Raw genomic sequence first — 27,570 nt, forward strand, 5'->3', positions numbered from 1 at the left:
CAAGGAGGAAGCTGCATTGTCTTTTATGTTCTAGTCTCAGAGGACACACATTGCTTCTGCCATAGTCTATTTGTGAGTTACTAAGTCTAGCCCACACTTCAGAGGGAGGGAATCAAACTTTGCCTCTTGGAGGAAGGAATATCAAAGACTTTTTGAACATATTTAAAACTGTCACATCATAGTAGTTATGAAAAAGAATGAGGTAGTGCTATATGTACTGATATGAAACAATCTCCAAGATATATATTCAGTGAAAACAGCAAGATGTGGAACAGTAAGTTTGAATATCATTTGTGGTTTAAAAAAATGTTGAAGGATATATATGCAAATATACACACATATGCTTTCATAGACATAGATAATTTCTTGGAGGATATACAATAAACTGGCCTCAAGGAGGAGGACTAGGGATAGAGGTTGGAGAGAGATTTACATTCTGTACCCTTTAAATTTTATTTAATCTTCAATAATGAAATAAAATTTAAAAATAGGTTAAAATAACAGAAATAAATAAAATTGTTGAAAGAATTCAGGGTAAAAGAATGACCAGTTTGGGGTGGAATTAATTGTTTAAAGCTACTGGGCTAAATGATTTGGGGGGATTGATGTCCTTTCTTGTTTTCTATGAAGCCTGTTTGCTTTCTCAGAAGGCATATATTGAAACAGGAGGCTATAAGCAAGATGTTCAAGAACTTCCTCAAGATCCTACACCCAATATACCCATCTCCCTGCATTTGCACATATCTGTTGTACTTTTTCATTACCACAGATCAGCTGTCCACAAGGCAGCCCTATTAACTTCAGCACTGGATTCCAGCCCCTCTCGCCTGTGTTCTCCAGCAACTAATTAACTCCCTCCCTCCCTCCCTCCCTCCCTCCCTCCTTCCCTCTTCCCCCCACCCCCGCCACCCTCTGTCCCTGCTCTCTTCCCCTTTCTCCCTTCCTCCTCTCCTGCATCATCAAGTTTTTTCCTGAATCTTCCTATATGAACATATTGTTAATATCTGACATGAAAAAATTACCTTCCGGTCCCCGTTCCTGTTCCCCTTTACAACACATTCCTTGAAAGTTTCTCCAACGTCTCCTATTTGGTCTCTTTAAAATTTGAGATATAATTCATACACCATAAAATTCACCTGTTTAAAGTATGTAAGTCAGTGGTGTTTAATATATTTACCACTATCTAATTCGAAAACATTTCATCACTCCTAAAAGAAACCCCATACACATTACCATTCACTCCTCACCTGGCAAACACTAATCTACTATCTCTATGAATTTGCCTATTCTTTCATAGATGAAATCATACAATATGTGGCTTTTTGTTTATGACTTTTTTTCACTTAGCATGTTTTCAAGGTTCATTCATGTTAGAGCATGTATCAGCACTTCATTTTTATTGCCAAATAATATTCCATTGCATGGACATATCCATGCATAGATAAACACATTTTGTTTACCCGTTCATCAACTGATGAATTTGTGGATTGTTTCTACCTTTTGGTTATTATGAATAATGTTGCTATGAATATTTGTATTCCAGTTTTTTGGTAGAAATATGTTTTCACTTCTCTTTAGTATATACCCATGGGTGGAACTATTGGGTCATAAAGCAACTCACGTTTGACATTTTGAGTAACTGCCAGGCTGTTTTCCAAAGCAGCTGCAACATTTTACATTCCCACTGTCCTCTTCCACTGTAAACATCTGGTGTTGTCCACCTTTTTTATTATAGCCATCCTTGTAAGTGTGAAGTGGAATGTCATTGTGGTTTTGATTTGCATTTCCCTAATGACTAGTGATGTTGAACATCTTTTCATGTGCTTATCAGTCATTTGTATGTCCTCATTGGAAAAATGTCTATTCAAATCTTTTGCTCAGTTAAAATTGTTATTTATTATGTTGTAACAGTTTGTTATACTGAATACTAGACCCTTGTCAGACATTTGATTTACAGATATTTTCTCCCATTCTGAGTTGTCTTTTTCATTTTCTTGATAGTGGCCTTTGAAGCACATAAGCTTTTAATTTTAAAGAAGTTCAATTTAACTATTTTTTTCTCTTTTGCTGTTTGTGCTTTTGATATCATATTGAAGAAACTGTTGCCTAACCCAAAGTCACCAAGATTTACACTTTCTTCTAAAAGTTTTCGCTTTTACATTTGGTTCACTTTGAGTTAATTTTGTGTGTTATGTGAGCTATGAGGTCAACTACATTCTTTCAAGTATGGATATTTAGTTGTCCCAACCCCATTTGTTGAAATGACTGTCCTTTTCCTCTTAAATAGTCTTGGTGCCCTTCTGGAAAATCAATTGGTCAGAAATGTAAGGGTTTATTTCTCAATTCTATTTTCTTGATCCATATGTTCATCCTTATGCCGGTACCACACAGCCTTTATTACTGTAGCTTTATAGTAACTTGAAATCTGGAAGTTGTGAGTCTTTCAACTTTGTACTTCTTTTTTTCAAGATTGCTTTGACTATTCTGGGTTCCTTGCATTTCCATGTGAATTTTAGGATCGGTTTGTTAGTTTATTCAAAAATAACCAGCTGGGATTTGGGTAGAGATTGTATTGAATTTGTAGATCGGATTGTATTGAATTCGTAATCAATTTGTATTACCATCTCAACAATACTAAACCTTCTAATCAATGAACTTGGGATGTCTTTCCATTTATTTAGGTCTTCTTTAGATTCTTTAACAATGTTTTATAGTTTTTAATGTAGAAATCTTTTACTTTGTTTTTTAAATTTATTCCTAAGTATTTTGTTCTCTTTGATGCTATTGTAAATGAAGTTGTTTTCTTCATTTTATTTTCAGATTTGTCATTGTTAGTGTATAGAAATGCAATTGATTTTTGTATGTTATTCTTGAATCTTGTCACTATTACCTCTAATAGTGCGTTGTGTGTGTGTGTGTGTTTATGCCTTATGATTCTCTATACATAAGGTCATGTCATCTGTGTACAGTTTTACTTGTTCCTTTCCAATCTAGATGGCTTGCATTTATTTGTTTGTTTGTTTGTTTGTTTGTTTATTTTTATTAATTTCTCTGGCTACAACTCCAGTACAATGTTGAATAGAAATGGTCAGAATTTCTTATACTCATCTTTGTCTTATTCCTGGCCTGAGGGGGAAAACATTCTATCTTTTCAGTATTAAGTGTAATGTTAGCTGTAGGTTTTTCACAGATTTCCTTTATCAGATTAAGTAAATTCTCTTCTATTCATAGTTTGTTGAGTGTTTTCATCATGAAGGGGTGTTTGGTTTTGTCGAGTGCTTTCTCTGAATTTGTTAAAATGATTTTTTGGTTTTTATCTTATAGTCTATTAATATGATATATTACACTAATTTTTGTATGTGGAACCTATCTTGCATTTCTGGGATAAATTCCACTAGGTCATGGTGGGATTTATATATAAAAAGTACCAAATATCCTTTTTACACATTGTTGGATTCAGTTTGCTAGTATTTTGTTGAGGGTGTTTACATCTATAGCATAAAGGATATTATTCTACAGTTTTTGTGTGTGTGCGTGTGCGTGTGTGTGTGTGTGTGTGTGTGATGTCTTTGTCTGCTTTCGGTCTCAGAGTCATACTGGCCTCATAGAATAATTTAGTAAGTGTTCCCTCCTCTACTATTTTTTGGAAGAGTTCGTGAAGGATCAGTGTTCCTATTTTTCCTTGAACCCACTCTAATCAGGCTTTTTGCCTCCACTGCTGTGCTGAAACTACTCTTGTCAGGATCTCCAATGACCTCCACACTGCAGAATTCTTTAAAAAAAAAATTGTTTTCAAGTACAGTTGAAATTCAATATGATATTAGTTTCAGGTGTACAGCATAGTGGTAAGACATTTATATAACTTATGAAGTGATCCCCTGCAATAAGTCTAGTACACACCTGGTACCATACGTATTTATTACAATGTGACTGACTATATTCCCTATGCTGTACTTTACACCTCCATGACTATTTTGTGACTACCAATTTGATCCCTTCACCTTTTCAACCCAGCCCTCTAACCCCCACCCCCCCTCCCATCTGGCAACCAATTTGTTCCCTGTCTCTATGAGTTTGTTTCTGTTTTCCTTTTTTTTTTTTTTAATTCTCCATATAAGTGGAATCACGTGGTATTTGTCTCTCTGTCCAACATAATTCACTTAGCCTAATACCCTCTAGGTCCATCCATTTCATTGCAATTGGTTCCACATTAACAAATTCAATGGTCATTTCTCAGCCATCATCTTATACTCATCAAGAGCATTTGACACATTTGCTTCCTTCTTGAAACACGCTCTTTTCTTGGCTCCTAGTTTTATTTCTGCCTCATTGGCCACTTTTCCCAGTCTCCTTTGCTAGATTCTCCTCTATCAGATCTCTTTATAACAGAGGGCCTCAGGGCTGAGTCCTTGACATTTTTTTCTCTTTTCTTAGACTTTTGGTGATTTCATTTACTCTCCTGAATTTAAACACCAACTGTATGCTGAAGCCTTCCAAATTTGGAGCCCAAATGTGTTCTCTCTCTATCTTTAAATTTTTATGTCTACTGCCTACTGGATATCATAACATGGATGTTGAGTGTACATCTCAAACTGAGCATGTCCAAAATCAAATTTTTGATCTGTCCCGCCAAAACCTTTTGCTTTCACCATCTTGCCCATCATTATTAACTGCAACTTATTTCCCCAGTTGCTCAGACCAAATAACTTAGAGTCACCCTTCTTGGCTTCATTCTGTCTCTTACTCCCTACCCATTCCATAGCCTTTCTCCAGCTGGAATTGCTGTAATAGGCTAACTGGTCTCCCTGCTTCCCCATTTTCCTACCTTCATTCTGTTCTCAATAAAGCAACCACCTGAGAGTTTGTTTCTTTTTTATCATGAATAGATGTTGAATTTTTGTCAGATGATTGTCTCCATCTATTGAGATTATCGGTGGTTTTCTTTTTTTTTTTTGTCTGTTACTGTGGTAAATTACATTGATTTTCAAATGTTAAGCCAACTTTGCATTCCTGGTATTAACCCCATTCTTTCATGCTGTATTATCTATTTCATATATCAATGTTTTTAGAGTTGATTTGCCAAAATTTTAATAATTCACGAATCTGTGATCATAAAGGATATTGATATGTAATTTTATTTCTTATGATGTCTTTTTCTGGTTTTGGTGTTAGGGTAATGTGTTAAGATAATGTTGGCCTCGTAGAATTAGTGAAATAGTATTCCCTCCATTTAAATTATCTGAAAAAAACATGTGGAATTGGTATTTTCTTTTAACCTATCTTTATATTTAAAGTAAGTTTCTTGTATACAGCATGTAGTTGGGTAGTGGTTTTTTAAAATTAAATCTAACAATGACTCTTTGCTTTATTTTAGTGGTTGCTTTGGTATTTATAGTATATATCTTTAGCTTATCTCCATCTACCTTAAAGTGATATTATACCACTTTACATATTATATAAGAACCTTACAACTGTATACTTTCATTTCTCTCTCCTGGCCTTTCGACAATTGTCATGTATTTTGCTTTCACATATGTTGTAAGCCCTACAATTTGTTATTGTTTTTGCTTTAAGAAACAGATTATCTTTTAAAGATAGTTAAATAAGAAAAAAAGATACATACTTAAGTAAGTACCCATCTGTTATTCCTGGTGTTCTTTGATCCTTAGTACAGAGCCAGATTTCTATTAGATGTCATTTTTTTTCTGTCCGAAGTTCTTCTTTTAGCATTTCCTATAGTGTAGGTATGCCGGTGATGAATTCTTTCAGCTTATATGTCTGAGAAGTCTTTATTTCACCTTCCTTATTGAAAGATATTTTTACTGGGTAAAGAATTCCAACATCACAGTCTTTTTCTTTCAGCTTTTTAAAGATCTTGTTCTACTGCCTCTGGCTTGCATTTTTTCTGACTATAAATCTACCATCATCTTATCTTTGTTTCTGTGTATGTAATATGTCTTTTCTCTTAATCATTGGTTTTAATCAATTTGATTAGGAAGTGCCTTTGTGCATTTTTTTTTCATATTTCTTGCACTTGAGGTGCATTGAGATTCTTGTATCTGTGCATTTATAGTTTTCATCAAATTTAGGAAATTTTTGACCACTATTCCTTCAAATATTTTTTCTGCTTCCCACTTTTCCTAGGACTTCATATATGTATACACAAGAACACATATATGTCTCCTTGATGTTGTTTTACTGCTCACTAATACTCTATTAATTTTTTGTCTTCTTTTTACTCTCGGTATTTCATTTTAGATAGTTCCTATTACTGTATTCAAGTTTGTTAACTTCTTTTACTTTTTTTATGTTTATTTCTCCAGTGTGCTGCTCATCTAAACATTGTATTTTTCATCTCTGGAAATTTAATTTGGGTCTTTTTCTAGCTTCAAAGCCTCCCTTCTTCTACCTTTGCCTATCTTCAGGCTTTTCTCACATTATAGCCAGAGTGATTCTATTAAAATGAAACATGCTACTCCTTGGCTCAGAACTTTTCAGTGGCTTCTCATCTTATTCAGAATGAAAACCATAGTTTTAAAAATGACTGCCAAGACGCTGCATGACTTCATCTGCCTATCCATTATTTCTCTGATTTTATTCCTACCTTCACTTATCTCTCTCTATGCCGATGTCCTTCTATTTTGGAATGTATGAGGTATGCTTCCACCCAGGGCCTTTGCACTTGCTTTTAACTCTACCAGAAAAGTTCATCTCCCATGTATTCACATGCCTTATCCCTCCCTCCTCTCCTTCAAGATCTTACTCAAATGTCACTTTCTCAATAAGATCTTCCCTTCCACTGTATTTAAAACTTCAGTCTCTGCTCACATAAGCACTCTCTATCCTGATCCTTGCTTTATATTTCCTTATAGTTCTTATCACCATCTTACAGGCGATATACTATTTTATACAATTAATTTCATTAGTTGTTAATCACCCCAAAGCTGTACACTTTGTAAGGGCAGAATTTTTGTCTCTTTTGTTCACTGCTTTACTCTTAGTTCCTAGCATAGTACCAGGCATATGGCAAACACTCAGATATTTGTTGAGGGAATGCACAGTGAGGGCTTGTTTGCACAGGGGGTGGGTGGGAAAGTGTAATAAAAAAAAGAAAGGAGAGAGAAATTAGCACATTTTATGGAGTTGTTTCCAGAGTCCCTTTCATATATCATTTAAATCTCATAACCAAGATGTGTAGTATTACCATCATCCCCAGTTTAAATATAACAACTGAGGCTAAGAGAGTTTGAGTAACTAGTCACAGACCCAGCTAAGTAGCAGGAGTGGGATTTGAACCCACACCCTCTGCCGGATGCCATGATTGAGGTTAGTACCCAATTAGCAAAGGCCTTTAGGAAAAGACTTTAAGCTCCTTTCAGCTTAGAATTTGCTTGTGACTATTTCCCGAGGGAAGGAGCTGAGATTCTGCCATGGACTTCGTACAAGCAATTCCACATTTCTGAGTTACAGCATCCTAAGAAAACTCCAGCATGGCAGAGTGAGCACACCACCTGCAGATGCCCCAGAGAGCCTGGGACTTATTTTTAGCCAGAATAGGAAAAGTGCCGAATATCTTCTAGGAGAGTTGGCAGCTGGTGGGCTGCTGATACAGCTGTGTTTATGTAAGCCCATGGCAGAGGATAGTATGAGGGTTAGAAAGGAGGCAAGAGGTGCTGAATCCACCTATACACTTGCCGATGCTCTGATGTCCAGTGCCTGTAGTCGGGAAGTTGTAAGTGAAAAGTCCTTGCTAAGGAGAGAGGTTATGCAGATAATTTGGAGATTGCAGAGAGCATGGAAGCAACTGGGTTCCCTCAATCAGAGAATTTGTCAAAGCTGTCCCTTAGAAGAGCTGCCCGCTAGTTCTTGGCCTCTTCTCACCCTGTTATCCAGAAGTAAATAAAAAAACGGAAGCTCATTCAAATGGTACAGTGGTAAAGCATAGCAGTTCATCTGATTCTGGTCATATTGCTCAGATGTACCAGGTGAAAGCAATCTCTAGGACATGGTTCCGTAGTGTAGCAGTTAGCATGTCTGCTTTACATGTAGAAGGTCCTGGGTTTATGCCCCTGTAGTGCCCTAGTGCATGGTCTATGGCCATGCCACCCTGAACAAGCCTAATGTCTGATCTCAGAAGCTAAGCAGGGTTGGTCTGCTTAGTACTTGGATGGGAGACCTCCTGGGAAGACCAGGTGCTGTAGACATAAATAATAATAATAAATTAAAAAAAAAAAAAGCAATCTCTAACGCCACATCCAACAGAAGCTGTCAAATAGTGGGCTCCTGTTTTCTCATAGAGGCAGCAGAATAAAGCTTGAAGGAGTCATCTGTGGGCTTTCTTGAAACTCAAGGTTGAAAATTTTTCTAGTGGGCAGTTTTTAAAATTTTTATTATGAAAATTTAAATATAAACAAAAGTAAAGCAAATAATACAATGAGCCCTAATGCACCCATCACCCAGCGTCAACAATTATCTACAGGGCCAGTCTTATTTCATCTGTTCCCTCACCCACTCAAATTATTTTGAACAAATCTCAGATGGCACATCATTTCCTCTGAAAATATTTCAGTGTGTACCTCTAACGTCTAGGAAATCTTTTTAAAATAACTATAATATTATCTTTACAGTTAAAAAATGAACAATCTTGAAAGATCAAATAGACAGTGTTCAGATTTCCCCCATGTCTAAACAAGTTTTTTTTTTTCACTTTGTTTGAATCAGAATCCAAAAAGAGTTTGTCTCTTCCCCTCTCTCCTTTGCAATTTACTGCTGAAGAAACCAAGTCATTTGTCCTGTAGAGTTTTCTACAGTCCAACATATTCCTCTGTAAATTTATTTATTTATTAACTAGTACCAATTCATGTCCTGTAAATTGGTAGTTAGATCTAGAGACGTAATCAAACTTAGGTTCAAGTCTTTGGCAAAAATACTTTGTAGGTGGTGCTGTGTACTTCCCTCAGACACAGAGAATGTCTGGTTTCTCTTTGTGATGGTAGCAGCCTAGAATCATTTCCTAGACCCCGTTACCTGACTGATGCCTAATGACTTTTAAGGAACAAATGTGTCTACAATGGCTGTCTCTGAGTAACACATCCAGAAAAACATTTCCTGGACAATATATTGTTGTTATTTCCCAGCCATGAAGACAGCCCTGGAAGTCTGCCCTGGTGCCCGCACCACGGAGCTGATCCCGGGCCCTGTAGGAAACCTGTCCTGCTGGTTTTGATTGTGTGTCTTGATTGGCTCCGCTGAGTGTTATGGCTGTTCTTTCCCACTGGAGGACACTGTGTCTCCAGGACTTCATGAGGTTCCCCGCAACGCCAAGACCTCTCCGAAGGCCAAGCCTTTGGTGCACATTCCATCAACTGTGTGCCTTGTGTTGAGGGGAGAGATGAAACAGGTCTAACGCAAAGTCCTGTGGCATTGTTTCTCAAGGTAGTTTCTTTGTGTTTTTCTTCAAAAATAAGCAGAGGTACTTCTCCAGCTGTTGGAAACCACTTTAACCGCCCCCTTCCCCAGGGTGACCACCTCCTGTTGTAACCGCAAATTTGGTTACTTGATGTTGGATTAAAATTAAAACAAACAAACAAACAAACAACAACAAAAAAAACTGCACTATATGGGCCTTTTGGAATTTGAATCTATCCAAGAAATATGCCAAAGTGTATTCATCTCTGAAATAATTTATTCATTTATTCAACACTATGCACTGAGTATCCAGAGGGGAAAAGGAGGGAAACCGATACTGAAAGCTACTCTGTATCAGCCATTGTCCCATCTTTTTACCTATATTCTAGCGAGATTTGTCATATTAGCCTTTTTTAAAGCCAAGGAAACTTAGTCTCATTGAGCCTAAGTGAACTAACTTCCTGAAGGTTATCCTGCCAGATGCAAATGGAGGTCTGTGTGTGTGTGTGTGTGTGTAATGTTTTCCACTAACCCCTAGTTAGCACACTGATGGCGTGGTACTAGGAGATAGTGAAGTAACTACAAGGGCCTTCTATCCTTATGGAGGTCATGATATAACACAGAAATTACAACAAAGTGATAAATGATTACAGGTCATAATAAGTGGGCACCATCATGACGTGCAGCCTGCTGCTGCTGCCACTGTGATGCTGTCCTTCTGCAGGGGTGGAGGCCACTGACCGCTGGTGATACGGCCTCACTAGGGCTCTGCAGGACAGATGCCTTCGTTGATTGCCCACTCGCCCTCGCCACACCTGCCACAGAGCCAAGGCTTTCGGGGGCACCTGCATGATTCGGGCTATGACTGCCAGTGCACCTGGGATATGTGGCAAAGCCAAGAGGGACATAGCCCCTACTACCCGAAATCTGTGGTTTCATGGAGGGAGACAAAGGCAGACACGTGTTATCAAGCAAAAGCAATGAGTTCTTGAAAATTTTGTGCTAATATAGCAAATAATTTCAAATGCCCTTCCAGTTATTTACATTTTCAAACCCACTTACCCACTCCCAGACTCTTTTCTATTGCCTCATAGTTCAGCCCTGGCAGCAAACGAAATACATCTCATAGGAGCCCAAGCTGTGTGATTGACTAAATGCAGTCAGTTACATTAAGGGGAGAATGACAGCTAGCAGCTGGGAGACTAGACTAACTAGCTTAAGCTGGGAAAGAAGGTACAGGTGGCAGGTGTGTGAAGAAGCAAAGGTAGGAGTGTTTGGAGAGGCCCAATCCTGAACACCACTTCGACCTCAGGCATTCACAGCTTCAGGGTTCTGGGATGAGGACTGGCATGTGTGGGTGTCCTTCAAGACACCATCCTCCTCCCAAAGAGCCCTAGGATGATGAATGAGCCATTAGCCAGCCTCTTTGCTCTCCGATGAAAGGCCCTCTCCATGCAGACTGTCCCTCTGCAATACAGTCATGCCCCAGGAACCATCTGGCAAATAGGACCATTCCTTCAGCATTTCTGGTATTTTCCTGACATGCGGCCCCTTCTTCTTGAATATCAATTGTTGCAGCAAGCTGAGCCAGCAGAGCACTTACCAGTGCTTCACAGGCTTTCCCTTAGCCTGGTTAACTGCATGGCTCGCAGCCTGTGAGGCTGCTCACAGCTTATGTCTTGGATGTATGCTCTCTGCTGTTCGTGTGTATTTGGGAGAATGCAGAACAGACATGTGAGCTGCAGACCAGTTCAAGAGGAAAGGGGTGAGTGGGAGCACATTTCTGTTGCAGGATGTCCTTCACGGAGAAGGGACAGGTTAACTTCATCTCTCTGCAGAGGACTTGTACAGCTCCCTGAGGAGCCACAACGCTCCCACCACAGCTGTAGGAGAGACCATGTGTTCCGGCCACACACAGGAGGGTGCCCAGCAAACCCAGACTGCCCACGCCAATCAGCCACTGGACACCATTCTGCACAAAGCCACGTTCCTCCTCTGGCCCGGCCTGATGGTGTAGAAGGCTGGAGATTTGTGGATCACCTCGTGGTCACTTGTACCAGCTTCCTATTTCCAGACTGCTTCACTGATTCCAATTCAAAGAACAGATAAAGGCAGGAGATGGAAGGAGAGACTCCTGTTAGTCTCTCATCTCCTTGGTGACGTGCTTCATGGACAGGGAGGACAGGCTGAACCATCACCCATAAACCCCTCACCCCCATCCAGGGAGTACTGGACTGTTCCAGAAGGGCGGGAGAGGAAGCAGTCAGTGCAAAGACTCACCGAATGTCGGCATCACCCTAACAACGCACAGGCAGTTTCTATGCAGATTCACACTTTCCTGCTTTAGTACTTGCATTTCCCTCTGTTTGGAATGCATGAAGCCCCATCTACCTGGTGACTTCCTACTTAGTCTTTTAAGATTCAGCTCTAGCACCACTTACTTGGATCCCCTCTCTGCCACCACATGCTTCATATGTATCTCCAGTCAGTACCTATCACATTGTCCCTTCAGGTTTTTTAAACATGTCTTTTCCACCTGTCTGAGAACTCATCGAGGGCGGACTATGTCTCATTCATCATTCTGTCTAGAGCCTCAGTCTAAAGATGTTTATCTGCTGTGTTTTGGAAGGAAACCTTGGAGATTGTGGAATTTAGAGATGGAGTCTCCTACTAAAATCTCCTAGTCCCACCTACTTATTTCACAAAAGATCACACTGAGGGTAGGAAACTGTGCCTTCCCGAGGGTCACATGGCTAAATAGTGACAGAGCTTGGACAAGAACCCAGGTCTGCTGACTCCTCACAAGGACTAAGGAATCACATCCTGATTATTTCCTCTGCCCAGCCCGGGTGGAAGGGCTGATGGGAAATGAACAGGCTTCTGGGCCAGCGGCAGGAGGTAGAGAGGTTAGAGTGATCCCAATTGAATTTCAGAGCTGGAAGAGATGTCACGGGTCATCTAGTCTGACCTTTGCATTTACAGATGAGAAAACGGAGGCCCACAAAGTTGAGATGCTTTGCCCAAAGTTGTACAGCAAGCTGGCGGCAGAACTAGGACGAGAATGCTGGCCTCCTAAGTCCCAGGAGAGTTGGGAGTTAACCTCTCACCCCAGAGAGACAATGGCCAAGCCCTCCTGACCAGCTGTTATCAGTGGGGCCGGGCCCTGGAGTCCTCGACTCTTGCAGGCTTTTCTTTCCTCTCCTGGTGGCACAGCACTTAAGTAGGGTGCATTCTGCATAAATAATAAAGAATGCTTCCCTTCCGTGGTGGAAGGCCGCATCTGGGCAGGCAGTGTGACAGATGGTATTTACAATGTGCGTTGAGAAGTTCTCGCTCAGCCTCGCTTTGGCTGTGTGGCTGAGAGATGCAGGAAGCAGATCTGAGTGCCCACTGTCTCACTGCTCTGCCTGGTGTTCCCAGGCAGCTGCTGCTGCTGCTGCCCCTGCTGCTGCATTTTGTTTGGGGCTGTCTCCCGAGCGCTGGTTGCCTCTTGCCGTTCTGGATATGGAGCTCCAGGGTGTTTTGTTGCTGCTGCTGCATCCTCATCTTTAGAAAGCCTGCATCAGGGACCCCAAGGTATTCTTCACTCCTCACTGGAGTGGGTGCCCGATTAACTGACATTCTTCCCCAAAGGAGGCTGAGGAAGTCCTATGAGGCAAGATGCCGGGCAGACTTCCCAGGAATCCTGACCCCTGGGAGGCCGTCCCTGGGCCTGCAGAAGGATAAAGAGAACAGGTTCATGCACTGAGAAAATACTTTTTGTGAACCTTCAATGTGCCCTGAATCATCCTAGGAGTCAAAAATACTGCTGCGAGCAAACAAAACCAAGTCCTTGGCCTTGTGGAGTGACCCGTCCAGTGGAAAGGTTTGCTGTGGGCCTCATGGCAAGTTGCCCATGGCCCTCCCAGCTCTTTCGCTCTACCCAGCTGTGAATACCCTCATGCCAGTGCCACGATGGTGATGAACGCTAACCATCCCCTCTCCTTCTGGGGACATCATCCAAGTAGCTTAAGAGAAACAAAGCAGATAAATGGACCAATGGCTTTTGAGCTAAAGCCAGAGACGTCTCCCGAAGTTTCTGACTCACACTAACCTGCAGCTGGACAAGCCCCACTTGAGCGTCTTGATTTAGCCCCGCTGGGTACCCAGGGAGAAAAATCACTGCGGGCAGTGGTCAAGGCCAAGGACATTTACCACATCAAGGGCTTTTGTCTTTCACTCTTAACATAAGAAATCTGGTGACAATAATGGAGAATCAAACCTCCTCTAGGCCCAGGGCTGTTAGTGTCCCCATTTGTAAAATGGAGGCAATTGTACCTATTCTGCTTACCTCAAAAAGCCCAGCCTTGTGAGGATGAAATGAAATGACAAATGTGGAAGTGCTCGGAAATAAAGGCAGCAGGCATACAATTGTACTTTTATTATTCAGAAGAATCCTTTCTTCATAACATAAAACTTGTTTCTTGCAAGGGGCTGAGAGTAATAACTATGTAATTAGACTTCATGTCAGATCAAGAGACATGCTTTGTTTTTCATTAAACAGACATTTGTTCAGCTCCTACGGTGTGCAATGTTGGGTATTATGATGGATGCAAAATTGAAAAGGCCATATCCTCTCTGTCAAGGAATATATAAGGAAGATAAAACTTAGATAATATAATGCAAGTTCAAGTGAAAAAAAAAATTCAGAGTAAAGGACGGTCTGTTTGGGCTGGAGAGTTGAGGAAGGGCTTCATGGAGGAGGAGCGTTCATCAGAGAGATTCGCACAATTAAGCAAGTGGTTTACTGAGGAGACAGAACCTCCTGTAGCATAGCCAGAGATCTCACCAAGTGTTGGAGGCCCAACGAGAATCCAGAAATGAGACCCTGAGGAGATGTCAGAGAAGGAAGACGAGACTTGGCAAAGCAGCTGATAGGTTCCCTGAATATGTGATTGGCTAGATCTTGGATCCGGGAAAGTTTCCTCTGTGCTTTTCTGAGCTTCCCTTTCGGGTGCCCACGCCTCTCTTTGAAAGGGTTTGGTGTCTGTGAACCTAGACATCTTTTGATAATGATTTAAGTTACTCAGAAAATTGGGGGCCCTGGAGTGAGAAAGGAAGAGAAGAAAGGAAAGAGGGAAAAAAATCCGTTTAGCAGTGTTGTACTGTTTGATCTCCAAGACAGCAGGCAATAATGGAAGAAACCTGGGGCTGGAGGCTGGTTGGATTCCAAGTGGCGGTCTCCTCCACTGTTCGGAATTGCAGACTTCAAACATGACTGGGGGATTCCTGGAAGACAAAAGAATTCAGGGTGGGGGCTTGGATCTCAGTCAAAAATAACTTATATCTTCATCTCAGCCAGGCAAGGCGGCAGCTCTGAGCCGTTTGCAGGTTTCTCAGAAGACGGAGCCCCATGCGATGAGAGGGGACTGTAAGGGTCAGTTTAGGGTTTGCTTCAGGGAGAGAAAGGGCCTTGAAGGGTGTGGGCCTGGCTGAGGAAAAAGAGGCCCAAGTGGAGAGGTTCTGGAGAAAAAGTCACCCCACCTCCTGATTTACCGCGCCACCTCTTCTGAGCTGCCCCTCGATTTGAGCCATAATTACAGACCTTAATGTTTCTTCCCTGGCTTCTCATTAGCTCATATTGTCCACAAACTCCTTGGCCCGCCTCGCCTCACCCCGCTTTCCTTCTCTCAGCGGTACCTTCTGGCTTTTCTGGGTCACCAATGGCAGCCCCCACCCCAGGTTCAGAACATCGGAGCCTTAAAAAAAAAACACCTCCGTCTCTTGGTGGGTACATCTTAGAGACTCAGCCCCCAAACAACTCTTCACTCCCTCCTTCCCTTAGCCTACTGGGCTGTAATTATAGGATTATCTAATTTTCTCCCAAGAGGCCGGGGCCTGGGTCTCATCTCCTTTATATTCTCGGCACCTCAGCCAGGGTCTGGCAAATAATGGACACTCGTAATGTGTTAGTTAAATTGCACTCTTGAGCTGCTGCCAACTTAATCTTCCTAAAATGCTGCTCCAGTTAGGAGCCACCACTGCTTCTCCGTCGCCCACTGAGTGAAGTCCGACCTCCTCTGAATAGCACTCAAGGACTTTTGCTACATGGTTCTTACCACCTGGCCGTCCCCACTCTGTGCTCACCCACTTAGGTGTTCCCCACACAGTCAATGGCTTTCCTACCTTTGTGACTTTGCTGCAGTGGTTCCCTCCACCCAGGAACCCTTCCACACTCTCTCCCCCAAAGCTGCTCATCTTTCAAGGCTCATCTCAATGTCATGCTCTTGCACATCTTGACTAATTACATTTAACCTTTTGGAGTTTGAACTGCTCTCTCCCAGGCTCTTAGCCTGCTCTGCATTGATTTACAGTGTCTTGTTAGGAACTTTAAAGAGGTCGTGGGTGGGTGCACCTACAAGATGAAGAGCAAGGTATAAATGCCAAATCGGTCTTAGCTTGCTGTTATCTCCCACTAGACCCAGAGTTCTCTGAAGACAGAGCCTGTGTACGGTCACTCCAAGGCACCTACAAATGCCTGGTGCATGGTAGCTGTTTAGTGAAAGTGAGGAGACACCATGCCCATTCCCTCCTCTGTCCCCAGTATGGCACAAGATGACCTGTCCATGGTTTGTCTTAGGTTGGAGTGCGACCAAAGCTATCAGATAGCCTGGCCATTCAGATCCCTCAGGCCCCATGCCCCACAGCCTGCTGGGGAGCTGCCTAGTTGCAGATTCCCCTGGGGCTAAGGGGTGGAATGGGCTGGCTGGCCAGGCTGAGGCCATACCTAGGGCAAAAGGTAAGAGTGTAGAAGGGAGGCTTCTGGTTAGAAGTCGGGAATTCTTTCTTAGGCGACTTTTAGGAACACTGCCAAAGTGGGGAGAGATGTTCCCAGGGCAGACAGAGGAACAAAATACTCTTCTGGAAAATTCTCAGATCCTTTCCTTTCTCCTTTATTCCAACTGCTGCTGTTTTCAGGACTTCTTCTTTGGATGGCACCTCCCATCTCGCTATGCTCAGGCCAACCTCCCTCCTGCCTGCCTTCTGCACTACAGCCCAAGGGTTCTTTTTAAATATTATTCTCTTGCTCGCAGTCCTGATGGCTCCCCATTGCCAGTAGGGTGAAGTCCAAGCTCTTTTCTAATGAAACTCTTCCAGTCCTCCCCTCCGGGCTTGGGCTTTTTATATCGGACACCTTGCTCTAATTTCTAGCCATGCCAAATTGCTTGTAGTTCTCCTTCCATACCACGCTGCTCCACAAACCCAGTCTCTACCCATGCTGTACTCTTTACCTGGAATGTCTCCCCTCCAGCTTTCCCACTTTGCCTGGTTCTGGGAGCACGCCCTTTGGGAAGCCCTCTTGGACCTATGGAGACCCCCCCCCTTTGGGTTTCTCTAACCCCTGGGCTTCCCTGGCTATCACACTCAATTAAACAGTTCCTGGGGTGTAGGGTCTGGATCTTATTCACCTCTGTATTCCCAGAGTTCTATCAATGGCACTTAGTAGGAGCTCAATAAAAGTTTAGGGAACTGAACTGAGCCCCCTGAGGTCGCTTTCACCAGAGAGGATGACGGAGTTGGATATGGTTTTAAGAGCTGACCCTAGGCTGGAGAAGAGGCGGAAAACAAAGGGCAGCTGGGGTCAGGACACTGCCCAGGGCTGTTGGGCATCTTGGCAAAGTGATCAGCCCCTCTCTGAGCCCTTCTCCCCCCTCACCTGAGACCACCTACTCCCTGGCCCACTCCTCCAGTCCCAAAGTTCTAAGTTTAATATAGCCAGCAACCCCCACGGGTCATGCAAATGCTATCAGGAAGGTGGGGGAAGCAGTGACACTGACCTCAGGGCCCCATGCCACCCCTTGCTTTTTGCAGGCTTCATTCCACAAAGGAGTCAGCCTCTCTTCTGTCCCCTGAAGGCTGTTTTCAAAATCACACCCTAAGCAGACAGTTTTATTTACCAGGAAATCTTGGCAGGATCTTGACTTGTTAGTAGAGTAGAGATGGGGGGAGGGTGGTGAGAAACAAAAATAGTTGAAATGATCACACTTTCTGAAACCGAGATGAAAATTGGTGTCTGTAGCAAACTCACCTAATTAGAACGAAGTTAATTTCCTTCTCTTTGTTTAAGGGGAGCAGTCATCGTCGGCTGAGATGGTCACAGGTTGGATCTGGAGCTGGGGGTGTTTGCTTTATGGACATGAAAGCATTAATTGTGACTTTAATTGTTGGAAAAGAGGCTCAGTTTCTGAGAAGGAGAAAGAGGAGCAGAGGCCAGTGAATGAGTGAGTGGGTGGGTGATCAGAAGAGGAGTGGAAGGGGACAGGCTTGGTGTGGGCTGGGGACTGACCAGCAGACTGGCATGAGTCCTCCTGGGAGAGCCTGGCGCCTGTCCCAGCGGGTCACTGGAACACTTTACGAGCAGGACCTCCGGTTTGGGGAGACAGTCTCTCCCAAAGACAGCACCATTTTTTTTTTTTTTTCTTTAAAAGATCCCCTAGTCCTTTACTCTAACTTCATTCCTATTTGCTTTAGTTTCTTTACCTCCCCTCTCCCATTTGGGGCACTTCCCTGGCCTTACCTCTGCCAGCCAGGTCAAATGAAGCCAGGGCACAGTAGGGAGGGCAAAGTTTAGGGTTTGAAGTCTGGGACTCCCCTAGCTGACTTCTATCCCTAAATCACTGAGGCTACCTGGACCTCCCAGAATCTGAGGCCTAAGCGAGGTGAAGTTAAAGGTGGTCCGGGATCCCATCCTCTCAGCATTCGGCCCCCCAATTCATTCCCAGTTAACCCCGACGTTGCCACCTTAGTGAAACCTCCTGCCTCCTTCACGCATCTGCTGCCTCCCGATGGGTCTCAGGAAGTGGGCACTGCACCCCCAGCTCGGTGCGGAGACCAGCCCCGACCCGGGATGGAGGCGGGTGGAGAAGGGCCCGGGATCAGCGCAGCCCCATCGCCGCGCCGGACCGTGCAGCCACTTGCTCGCCAACCCCGCCGCAGCCCTCCCCCTATCCCGTGGCCGCAGCGCTCTGACCGATTTGGCCCCGTGGCGGCGTCCGGGGCGGGGGGACGCGGTCCCTGGGAACGGCCCCGCCCCCGCCTGCGCGCCGCCCGCCAGGAGTCCGCGGGGAGGAGACTCGGGCGCAGAGCGGGGCCGCGAGAAGCGGGAAGGGAGCGCGGGGAGCCGCGGGGCCGGGGCCGGCCCAAGGGCGCCCTCGCCTCGGCGCTGGACGTGGGGGGCCGGGGCGCAGGCGGAGGCCGGCGGGCCGCGGGCGCGGAGAAGTTTGGCGGCGGCGGGGCCGGCGTCCCGGGGTCGCGAGGCGGCGGCGCAGGGCCCGGGGCCATGGGGGCGGGCGCGGGCGGCGGGGCCGGCGCGGAGGCGGCGCGGCGCGCACCAAGTCCCCGGAGCGGCGCGGCCGCCTCGGCGCAAAGTTAGCCCTGCGCGCCGGCACGAGCCCCGCGGCGGCCGCCGGCCCTGGACCCCGCTCCGGCATGGGCGAGCACCCCAGTCCGGGCCCCGCAGTGGCCGCCTGCGCCGAGGCGGAGCGCATCGAGGAGCTGGAACCCGAGGCCGACGAGCGGCCGGCGGCGGCGCCGGAGGACGTGAGTGCCGCTTCCCCCGCCCGGGCAAACTTTCCGGGGGGCGCTAGCGGGAGAGCTACCCCCGACTCGCCCCCGTGGGGCAACTTGGAGGTTTCAAGGTGACGCGGGAGCGCCCCGGATTGGCCGGGTCCCTGCGGGCGGGAGGGGGCGGAGGGACCGGTCTCCCCGAAACGTGCGAGCGCCACCCCCTCTCGGGCTCCCGCGGCTTCCCTGCGGGACGCAGCCGTGGTCGCTGCGCCGCGGACGCTTCGGCCGCCGGAGCCCCCTGCCCGCGCGGCTGGTGCAGTGCCCGGGACACGGCGTTTTCCCGCAGAGGCGGCCGCGTCGCAGCAGTGACTCCCCTCCCACTCGCGACCTGCGGGCTCTCCCCGCCCAGGGAAAGAGCCGGCGCCGCAGAGTCCCCGGAACTCGGCTGGCTGGCCGGCCTGGCGACCCCCCTCCTCACTCCCAGATGAGCTCCCGCGCGGCCCCTGCCCTGTCGCGACACTGATTGCCATTCGAGCTGGCTGCTGCCCCGGAACCTGGCAGGAGGAGGGGGAGGAGTGCAGGGAGAGGTTTCGCTCTCAGAAGGGGGCCCTGGAGTCCCTGAATAGTCGGTTCCAACATTGGTCCCCTGGCCAGGATGGGGAGGGGCCGCCCCAGAGGGCTTCCCTGCCATCTGCTGCTCGAGTCTCCCTTTCTTGGGTCCGGGGAGCCATCCGTGGAGCTGGCGCTGGGGAGTCCTGGGATTTCCTAAGCTTCTCCCTCCGGAGGTTAACCTGAGCAGAGCGGTGGAAAACTGGCCAGACACTGGGCCCTGCCGGGTTACTCTCTCAGGGTGGGGAAATGGAAGTGAACCCAGGCCACCCAGCCCCACCCCCCCACCTACCAAACCTAAGCCTGAGTGTGTGGCGGGGGTAGAGGGGGGGGCGGGAGGGCACTTAACATCTTCCCTCCCTTGGGCTCCTGGTAGAACCTCTTGTCTTCACTATTTAAACAGCCTTGGAAGAAACTGGGTGGGTTTCCCAGCATTAGAGGAGACCCTTCCCCCAAAACTACAGGCAAAATGTTAGTGGTTGTGCTGGGGTGAGTTTTCCTGAGGAAAGGGGTCTCTGGCTTTGCAGCAGATCTGAAGGAATGGCATCTGGGCATGCATTCCCAGGCCTGGGAGTGAACGTGGCTATGAGCTTTATAGTTATTAGAAGTTATCGCAGGTCCCTGGACAGTTTAGTCATCATTGGGAATCAACCTTGTTCTGCTCATCCCTCTGCCTGCCTGCCTTGGGAAGAGAGAAGAGGGACACTCCTCCCTCCTCTCCCACCTGAGTTCCCTTCCTTTGCTCAGTGCAGACTCATTTGGAGAGCTCTTCCTAGGTTTTCCCTGGTTTCTTGGTGGGTCCCTAAATCTGGGGAGCAGCTGGGAGGCTATATCAGAAATAACATGGGGCTGCAGAGGCTTTGGTGATAAGTATGTGTTTCTTTCTCTCCTCTTCCTCCTCTCCTGCATGGCCTCCCTTTCTACCAGCACTGGAAAGTCCTGTTTGATCAGGTATGTGAGCAGTTAAATCACCCCCCTCCTTCCTTCCAGCCAACCTGAAATCAGTCTCCCTGCTTGCGTGGGCTTCCCTAGCTCTGTACTCCTGAGATGGTGACGTGGGGTGGGGGTGTGGCTTAGTGCATCTCAAGCTCTGAACGACTTTGCTCTCCACTGCTCTCCAGGTTTCAGGAGGAGGTGGTGGGCTCCCCTGAGACATCCTTACTTCCCTCCCTCCTCCTCTCAACTATGCTTCATGAGAGCTGGGTTCATACTACATAGAAATTGGGCAATACGTATTGAAAGCCTGGGTCATTCTCTATATACCAATGGGTTGCAGTCGGGGCTGGGGAGGTGGGGGAAGGGCGTAGGTCCATCATCATAGATCGATGACCACCACTGAAGTCAAATCTCTGCCATCCTTAGAGGGTGACTCAGTATGGGCTCTTTTGAAAGCTAACTCTAATTTTGCAGCAGAAATAGGGGGATGAGGGAAAATAGTATATGATTATGTGCAATGCCTAGAGTCTAGGTGTGGGAAATGGAGTTGGGAGTGCCACTTTGGAATCTGGAGATGGACATTTGACCTTCACCCAGGAAGTGGTTCCACCATGCAGAGGAGGCAAGAGACGTCCCAGTGTGGAGGCATAGTGAGTGCTGCAGTCCCGGGGTGACAATGATTGTGCCATGAAGTTTGTGCAACTTTAAGAGACCAGTCTGACTGGGCCAGAGGGAATGCGTTTTGTTGGAGAGGGAGATAAAGCTGAAAAAGAAGCTCCTGTTGTAGACAGAGGAAGCCTTTAAACGTTTTTTTATGGGATCCAAACCGTGCTTTGGGAAGATTCTGTGTGATAGCAGGATGGAAGTGGGATGGACTTCACGGATGAGAGACACTAGCTAGGACCCTGCCGCAGTGCGTGGACATAAACACCTCGACTCGGGAGATGACAGGATGGAAAAGAAGAGGGACGTGGTGAGAGAGAATCAGAAGAACTTACTAAACCCGAATAGATGAGGCGAACCACATATTAAACTGGAGCTTCTGCATCTATGAGGAAAAGGAAGTCAGGGTTGGGGTACGGAGTGGCAAAATGACAGTTTAGGTTTCAGACAAGTTCAGTTTGAGGAGCCGACTAAATGCAAATACCCAAGTGGGACCAAAGACTAGGAATTGCAGCTTGAAAGGCACGGCGGGCCTGGGGGGCATATAGGGGTATCATCTACGTTAACACAAGACCTGGCTATGGTTTGGGGAGGATCCAGCAGCTACTCTTCTGCCGAGGTAGCGCATCTCTCCCTTGGCTCCCGAATGCCACCCACTCTCCCTCTGGCTCCTGTAAGTACAACAGCTGCTGGCCCGATGCCCTGAGGCAGGAGAAAGCCGCTTGCTGCCACTGATACCAAGACCAGCGAGCTGCCAGCCCTTCACACCTCCTGTCAGATTTAGAATCAGAACCTAGAACATAGTGTGGCATTCTTTTTTTCTCAGTGTCTGTCTTTCTCATTTCATTAATTTCCTTTGCTGGTCCCTGTGTGTGTGTTTACATTTTTAAATGAACTATTTGGGTTAATGGAGGAAAACTTTTAGTAGGAAGAATTTGGAACTTGAGGGAGCAGAGAGAATGTGTAGCACATAATATTAGCAGGTGGTCTACGAAATCCATTTTCTCCCCTGGGGGGGATGTCCTCAGAGTCACCAACACCATCCCCCTGCTTCTGAGAAGGCCCATCCAGAAGCCATTCTGGTCAGGTGAAATGAATTCTAGGAAAGAAACTTTTAAAACTTACTCTGGACAAACAGTTTTTCTCACAAGTTCTGCATGTCTACTCCTTATCTCTTGTGTGGCATTAGAAACCCATTTTTGTCATCTTCCTTCCTATTGGTGCTTTGGTTTAAGGAGAGCTGCACCAGAGCAGGGCTGGACCTCTGGCGCATATCCAGTCCTTCTGTGTTTGTCCCCCGACTTTGCGAAATCACTACTGGACTAGTCCCCTGATAGGGCTAAGTGAAGAGTAGGTACAAAACTGCACAAATGGATATACAGCTTCGCAAGGACGTCAGGTTATTCAGAAAGCCGAAGCTTTTATCCTTCCTGTCTCTTCCTCTGGGCCTGTTTTAAGGTGGGATTTGGTGATGGTGAATTTGGTGGACTTAGGAAGGAATATCTGGCTGGGAGCCTACCTCCCATCTCCCACAGAATTAGAGAGCCCTGATGGATCAAACTGTGATGAATAAGGTGGGACTCATACCACATCTGTCAGAGTCCCTGCAAGTTGCTGTGACCCTAGAGTTCATTTTCCACAGGTCAGTGGGGTGGGAGGCTGGCCCCAGTCAGTCCTCCTTCCCTCCTGGATCAAGGGGATACCAGTGGTTACCTGGTTTCAGATCTTTTTCCAGGTGTCAGGGATTGAATTGGACCTGTCCATCCATGCTGTCTAGTTCTTCAACCTGTAGAGTAGCTTTGACCCCGCATAAAACTAATTGGGCCCCAAAAGTTAGAAGTCATAACCTTGGCCTCGTGGTCTTATATGGTCACCTCCCAGCTAATTGGTCAGGATGCCTTTTGTGGGTGTTGGAGGTGAAGAAAGCATGTGACCCTGGTCCCTTGGAAGTTTACCCAGCTTTCCCATTGGCATTCTGGGCATTTTTCTGGTCCGCTCAAGCAGGTGTGTAGCATGCCTTCCCTCCTCACCCCTCCTTAGTCTTCTGCGTAGATCCCAGAAATTACAGCAGGCAGGAAACCTGAAGATCATCACTTCTGCCCCCAGATGTCCCATGTATTTGTTTCCTATTTTTAACTTCTGCTTGAGGGAATTGTCTTTTCATATCTTTTGGGATCTTAATGGTTTTCCTAAATATTAGATTTTAAAGTTACCTTAAATATTAATCTTTTGTTATAATATTTTGGTAAAAATGTTTTCTCTTTCTACAGTGGAATCTGTTGGGCTTTCCCTTCACGATTCCTTCAGTTGTTTCAGACCTGAGACAGTTTTCATCCCTTTTCGGATCTCATAAATATAAACTTTTATTTGCTACCACTACTTCTATGATTAAAAAAAAGATCATCTAACCCTTTACCCAGATCTTATTTCTATCCAGTTACACCGGCATAACCTATAAAGAAATGCTTCCTTTATATATTGTTTGAGAAATGTTATCGTTTGGTAAATTTTTATATGTGGTTGGGTATAGTTTAGGTTTTTGATCTATTCCACTGATATTTTCAGTTTTGCTCAGGTAATGTACCTTTTAGTTATTGCTTTATATTTGTGTCATAGCTTTCCTACAGGCTCCTCTTTTTAAGGTTATGTTTTGATGGTTTCACTCTCAGCTCCTTCCTGACCTCCAGGGATGTGTACTCCAGGACCCTAGGTCAAATAGGAGGTCAATGACAGACATGGGACTGGAGCCCAGTTAACCCATAAAGGGCTTCTGGGGTTAGAAAACCATTTCCATGTCCTTAAAAATGTCTTCAAGATCTGCCAATGTTTAATGAGCAAAAGGGTTTGGAGCAGAGTTCTGTTAATTCACACAGCACAATTGCTTTCAAGCTCAAACAAGCAAGGGGGAAAAGGAAGAACTGAAAATAACTTGATCATGTCTCCCCTTTTTCATTCCCATGGAGAGCATGCATTTCCTAGGCCCCAAAAAGAGACCCCAGCCTTGCTAATCTCCCAAAAGGAAAGTGGACAGCTCTTGATTATCCCACCAAAATTATAAACGTTAATTATAAATGTGCAATGAACAGAACACAGGCTGTCTAGGTGGGCTGCTAGGAACAGAACTCTGGATTTAGATTCATGTATACCTGAGTTCAAGCCTTACTGACTTTTGTAATTGGGGGCAAGTGACATTAGCTCTCTGAGCCTTAATTTCCTCCTCTGTAAAATGGAGGCAATCATTTTTAACTCCAGGCGTGACCGTGGGAATTCAAAGGAAGTGGAAACTCTCTTTGCAACATCAGATAATCAGTAGACATTCGACAACTGTCTCTTGAGTGGGAATCAGACACCTCTGGTAAGAAGCACAAGGCCACTTCTGAAATCCAGATCCCCCACAGGGAAGGTGGAGGCCTCTCTAAACCAGCTCCTTCCCAGTCCAGACTCCTGGAGAGAGCCACCTCTGAGCCCAGAGGATTTTTCTGCTTGCTTTCCCCAGTGTCTCCCTGCCCAGCTCCTCTCTCTCCAGCCTGGCGGTCTTTCCTTGGCTTGACCCTGCAGCCCACCTCATTTGTACTCCTTCTGCAAGCTGGTTTAAGGAGGTTCTGGTTCCTGAGAAGAGGTTCAGATGAAACTGCCTAATGGATTAGTGAGTTGCCGCAGAGAAAACACCCACCCCAGAGACAGAGGTGTTGATGGCATCCCCTGGAACACGATTAACTGGCAGAGAGGAACACAGCCCCAGGCTTGACTGCAGCCCTTGCTTGGGCTCTGTACCTCCAGCCCCTTACCAGGGCCCTTGAGGCTGCGGACTTCTGTCCACCACGAAGCCAGCTTCCCTACAATGCTCTTGCCCCAGTGACCCCATCACTCATGCTGAATTAACACTTTTCTTCCTGACCACTCAGGGAAATGCATTTGATAGTGGTTGAGTAGTGGGACCAAGGAATCTGAGATCGTTTGCTGTCTGGCTGGCTGCCCACCTGACACATAACAGGTAGGCATATGTTCAAGTAAACTACAGCCTTGCACGAGTTGTCTTGGGTTCACATCTCCCCTTCAGGGACAGGCCCTTTCTGTGGGGCCGCTTCATTGATGTTGGCCCCTCTGGGGCTGCTAACACCTCAAGCACAATAGATTGATTATTAGGAGGTCAATGGAAGCATCTTACAAAATTACTCATTTTGCAAATGAAGAACCAGAGATCAGCGACCTTCTGAGGTCACTTGGAGCAGTAGTGTCAGAGCTGGGACTAGAGCCCAGCTCTGCTCCCTCTCTGACCTGTGTTTCTACCACCAGGCCTTGCAGATTTCTGTTTGTTTACTTGGCACCCTGAGTGACTAAGGCAGTAGAGAGAATACACATCTGGCTCAAATCCCAGTTCTTTTCCTAGCTGTGTGACAATGGGCAAGCCAGGTAACTTCCCCAAGCCTCGGTTTTAGTTTTCTCATCTATAAGCTTCTTAGAATAATAACTTCCCCTCAGGGTTGCTATGAGACCTAACGAATGCATGTGTATAGCACTTAGCATAGTACATAGTAAGCACCTGATAAATGTGGTTATTCTGTTACCGGAATTTAAAGAAATTAAAAATAACCTCTAAGTCTTGAATCAAAGTGTCCAGTTCCCCGGTCTGGGGTTCCTTCCACCCTACCAAGCTGGCTTCTTCAGGGCAGGAGGAGCTGGAAAACCACTTTCTCTGAAACTCCAGAGAGGAAGAGAAGATTTTGGACAAATTGCTGCCTGAGAGTGCTGACACTCCAGTGTTTGCCCTCTGCTCACTCACTGGCTGGTCTACCTGCGTGGCAAAGGGTGAAGGATGGGAACAGGGGCCCAGAGCAGTCTCTTAAGTTACAGAAATGAGTTAACGTGTATGTTGCGTTGTGAACCCCACCTAGGTTGTAGCCTCACCTTGCATGTGCCATGCCAGCTTTTTTGAAGAAAGGTGCAGGTTTGAATCAAAATATTTCTTTGAGAGCACGAACACTGAGTGTCTACTGTGTGCACATATGTTCTTGTCTCATTTTAAGCTCTCAAAAGCCCTGTGAGGTGAGTTGTGCTATCCCCTTTACAGAGTAGGAAACTGAGGCCCAAGGGGGTGGGGCTTGCCCAAAGACACAGTAAATGAGAACCCTTTGCAGAGAAAGGGGTGTGCTTGTGCATGAGGCTTCTGGGCTGCTTCCGAACCAGCAGAGGGCCACAGGAGGGCATGGAGTTAGGTGACCCTTTGTCCCGCCCACCCTGCTCCTGATCAGAGGTCCGTATCACACTCCGTCCTTCTCCCTGGGTTCTCCCAGTGCTCTTTCTTTTCTGGGTAACCACAGGGACACTTCGGTGGCTTCCTGAAGAAGCAGCAGGAGGAAGGGGAAGGGATAGGCAGATGTCAGCCGTTGCCCCCTGCCCACACCCACCGCCACCTCTCCCTGCCTGTGGCTCCCCTGGGACTCCTGCTTTATGGCTGTGATTCTGCTTTAGTCCCCAGACAGCTGTGATGGCTGGACCTGGATGAGTCAGCTCAGGCATTATGTCTGCTCCTGGGGACCCAAGAGGCCTGCCTCTGAGTCACAGACCCCAGCTGTCCCCTCAGAGTCTGTGTACCTCCAAGGCCTTCTAGGGTTGGGAGGGGCTCTGAAAGAGGGGAAGCCCATGCCAGGAGGCTGTCTGTCAGGGTGGAGAGAGACAGGGCCTGGTAGAAAGAGTGGCCCCCAGTCCTCACTGCTAACCCAATCCCAGCTTCCTGTGGTCCAGGGGAAGTTTGAGAGGTTGTCTTCTCCTCATGGCCCAGGCGTTGAGAGAGCTGGGTACACTTCTGGACATATGTTATTATTCAGTGGCCCAGCCTGGATGCAGGTGAGGATGCTCAGTTCTCTGCTGAGGGAAGGGTGTTCTTGCTCCCAAGTCAGTCTGCCGATCTCAGATCCTAGAGTTTAGCTGTTTGACTCAGCGGAATGGGGAGTGCCCAGGAGCCCAGCTGGGGCTTCTGGGAGAAGCCCTTTGAGAGGGATGAGCTGCCTCTCCACAGACCCTTGCGGTGGCAGCTGAAACAACAGAAATGATATAACCAGGAATCCTAAAGTCACCTAAGCTTCACCAGCTGTCAGAGGCCTGCATGGCCAAATCCCAGGAGAGCCCAAGGGCCCCTCGTGCTCCATGTGAGGAGACCCAAGGACAGGAGGGGTCAGAACCTGGTTTATAGGAAGCAGTCTCTCCTCTTCCCAGGGAGGCTAGATGGTGCCCAGTTCTATGCTCCAGCACTGCCTTTGGGCAAGTTGTTTATCTCTGTGTACCTCCCTTACCGGGTCTGTTAAATGGGACTGATCACACTTACTCTAAGACTGGCGTGAGAATTGAAGTGATAAAATACTTGTAAAACCAGCATTTCAGTCAAGGGAATAGTGTGAAGTGGTTTTG

General features: G+C 46.3%; 1 protein-coding gene, 1 long non-coding RNA gene and 1 pseudogene across 4 annotated transcripts in view; 2 read left to right on the forward strand and 1 right to left on the reverse strand.

Moving 5' to 3' along the window:
- Nucleotides 1-8,089: 8,089 nt before the first annotated feature.
- LOC118604286 lies at nucleotides 8,090-8,204 on the forward strand (annotated as a pseudogene).
- A 5,594-nt stretch (nucleotides 8,205-13,798) lies between these two features.
- Nucleotides 13,799-18,371, reverse strand: LOC107514636. The gene is made up of 3 exons (XR_001597838.2): nucleotides 18,190-18,371; nucleotides 17,477-17,574; nucleotides 13,799-14,676 (listed from the first exon to the last, which is right to left on the reverse strand). It is a non-coding gene; the product is annotated as an uncharacterized LOC107514636 (long non-coding RNA).
- A 155-nt stretch (nucleotides 18,372-18,526) lies between these two features.
- RHBDL3 (rhomboid like 3) overlaps nucleotides 18,527-27,570 on the forward strand; it is a 43,697-nt gene continuing 34,653 nt past the window's right edge. Inside the window, exons 1-2 of one of the 3 annotated variants that reach the window (XM_016152524.2) lie at nucleotides 18,527-18,987; nucleotides 20,491-20,514. In XM_016152524.2, coding sequence (XP_016008010.1) covers nucleotides 18,877-18,987; nucleotides 20,491-20,514 — 135 coding nt within the window. In that variant the 5' untranslated portion in view covers nucleotides 18,527-18,876. Of the gene's footprint in view, nucleotides 18,988-19,936; nucleotides 24,518-25,067; nucleotides 25,157-27,570 lie in introns of those variants that run through there. The other 2 variants (XM_036222897.1, XM_016152525.2) reach the window with 2 other exon arrangements.

The sequence above is a fragment of the Rousettus aegyptiacus genome, unplaced genomic scaffold (genome assembly GCF_014176215.1).
Source record: "Rousettus aegyptiacus isolate mRouAeg1 unplaced genomic scaffold, mRouAeg1.p scaffold_m13_p_6, whole genome shotgun sequence".
Lineage (NCBI taxonomy): Eukaryota > Metazoa > Chordata > Mammalia > Chiroptera > Pteropodidae > Rousettus > Rousettus aegyptiacus.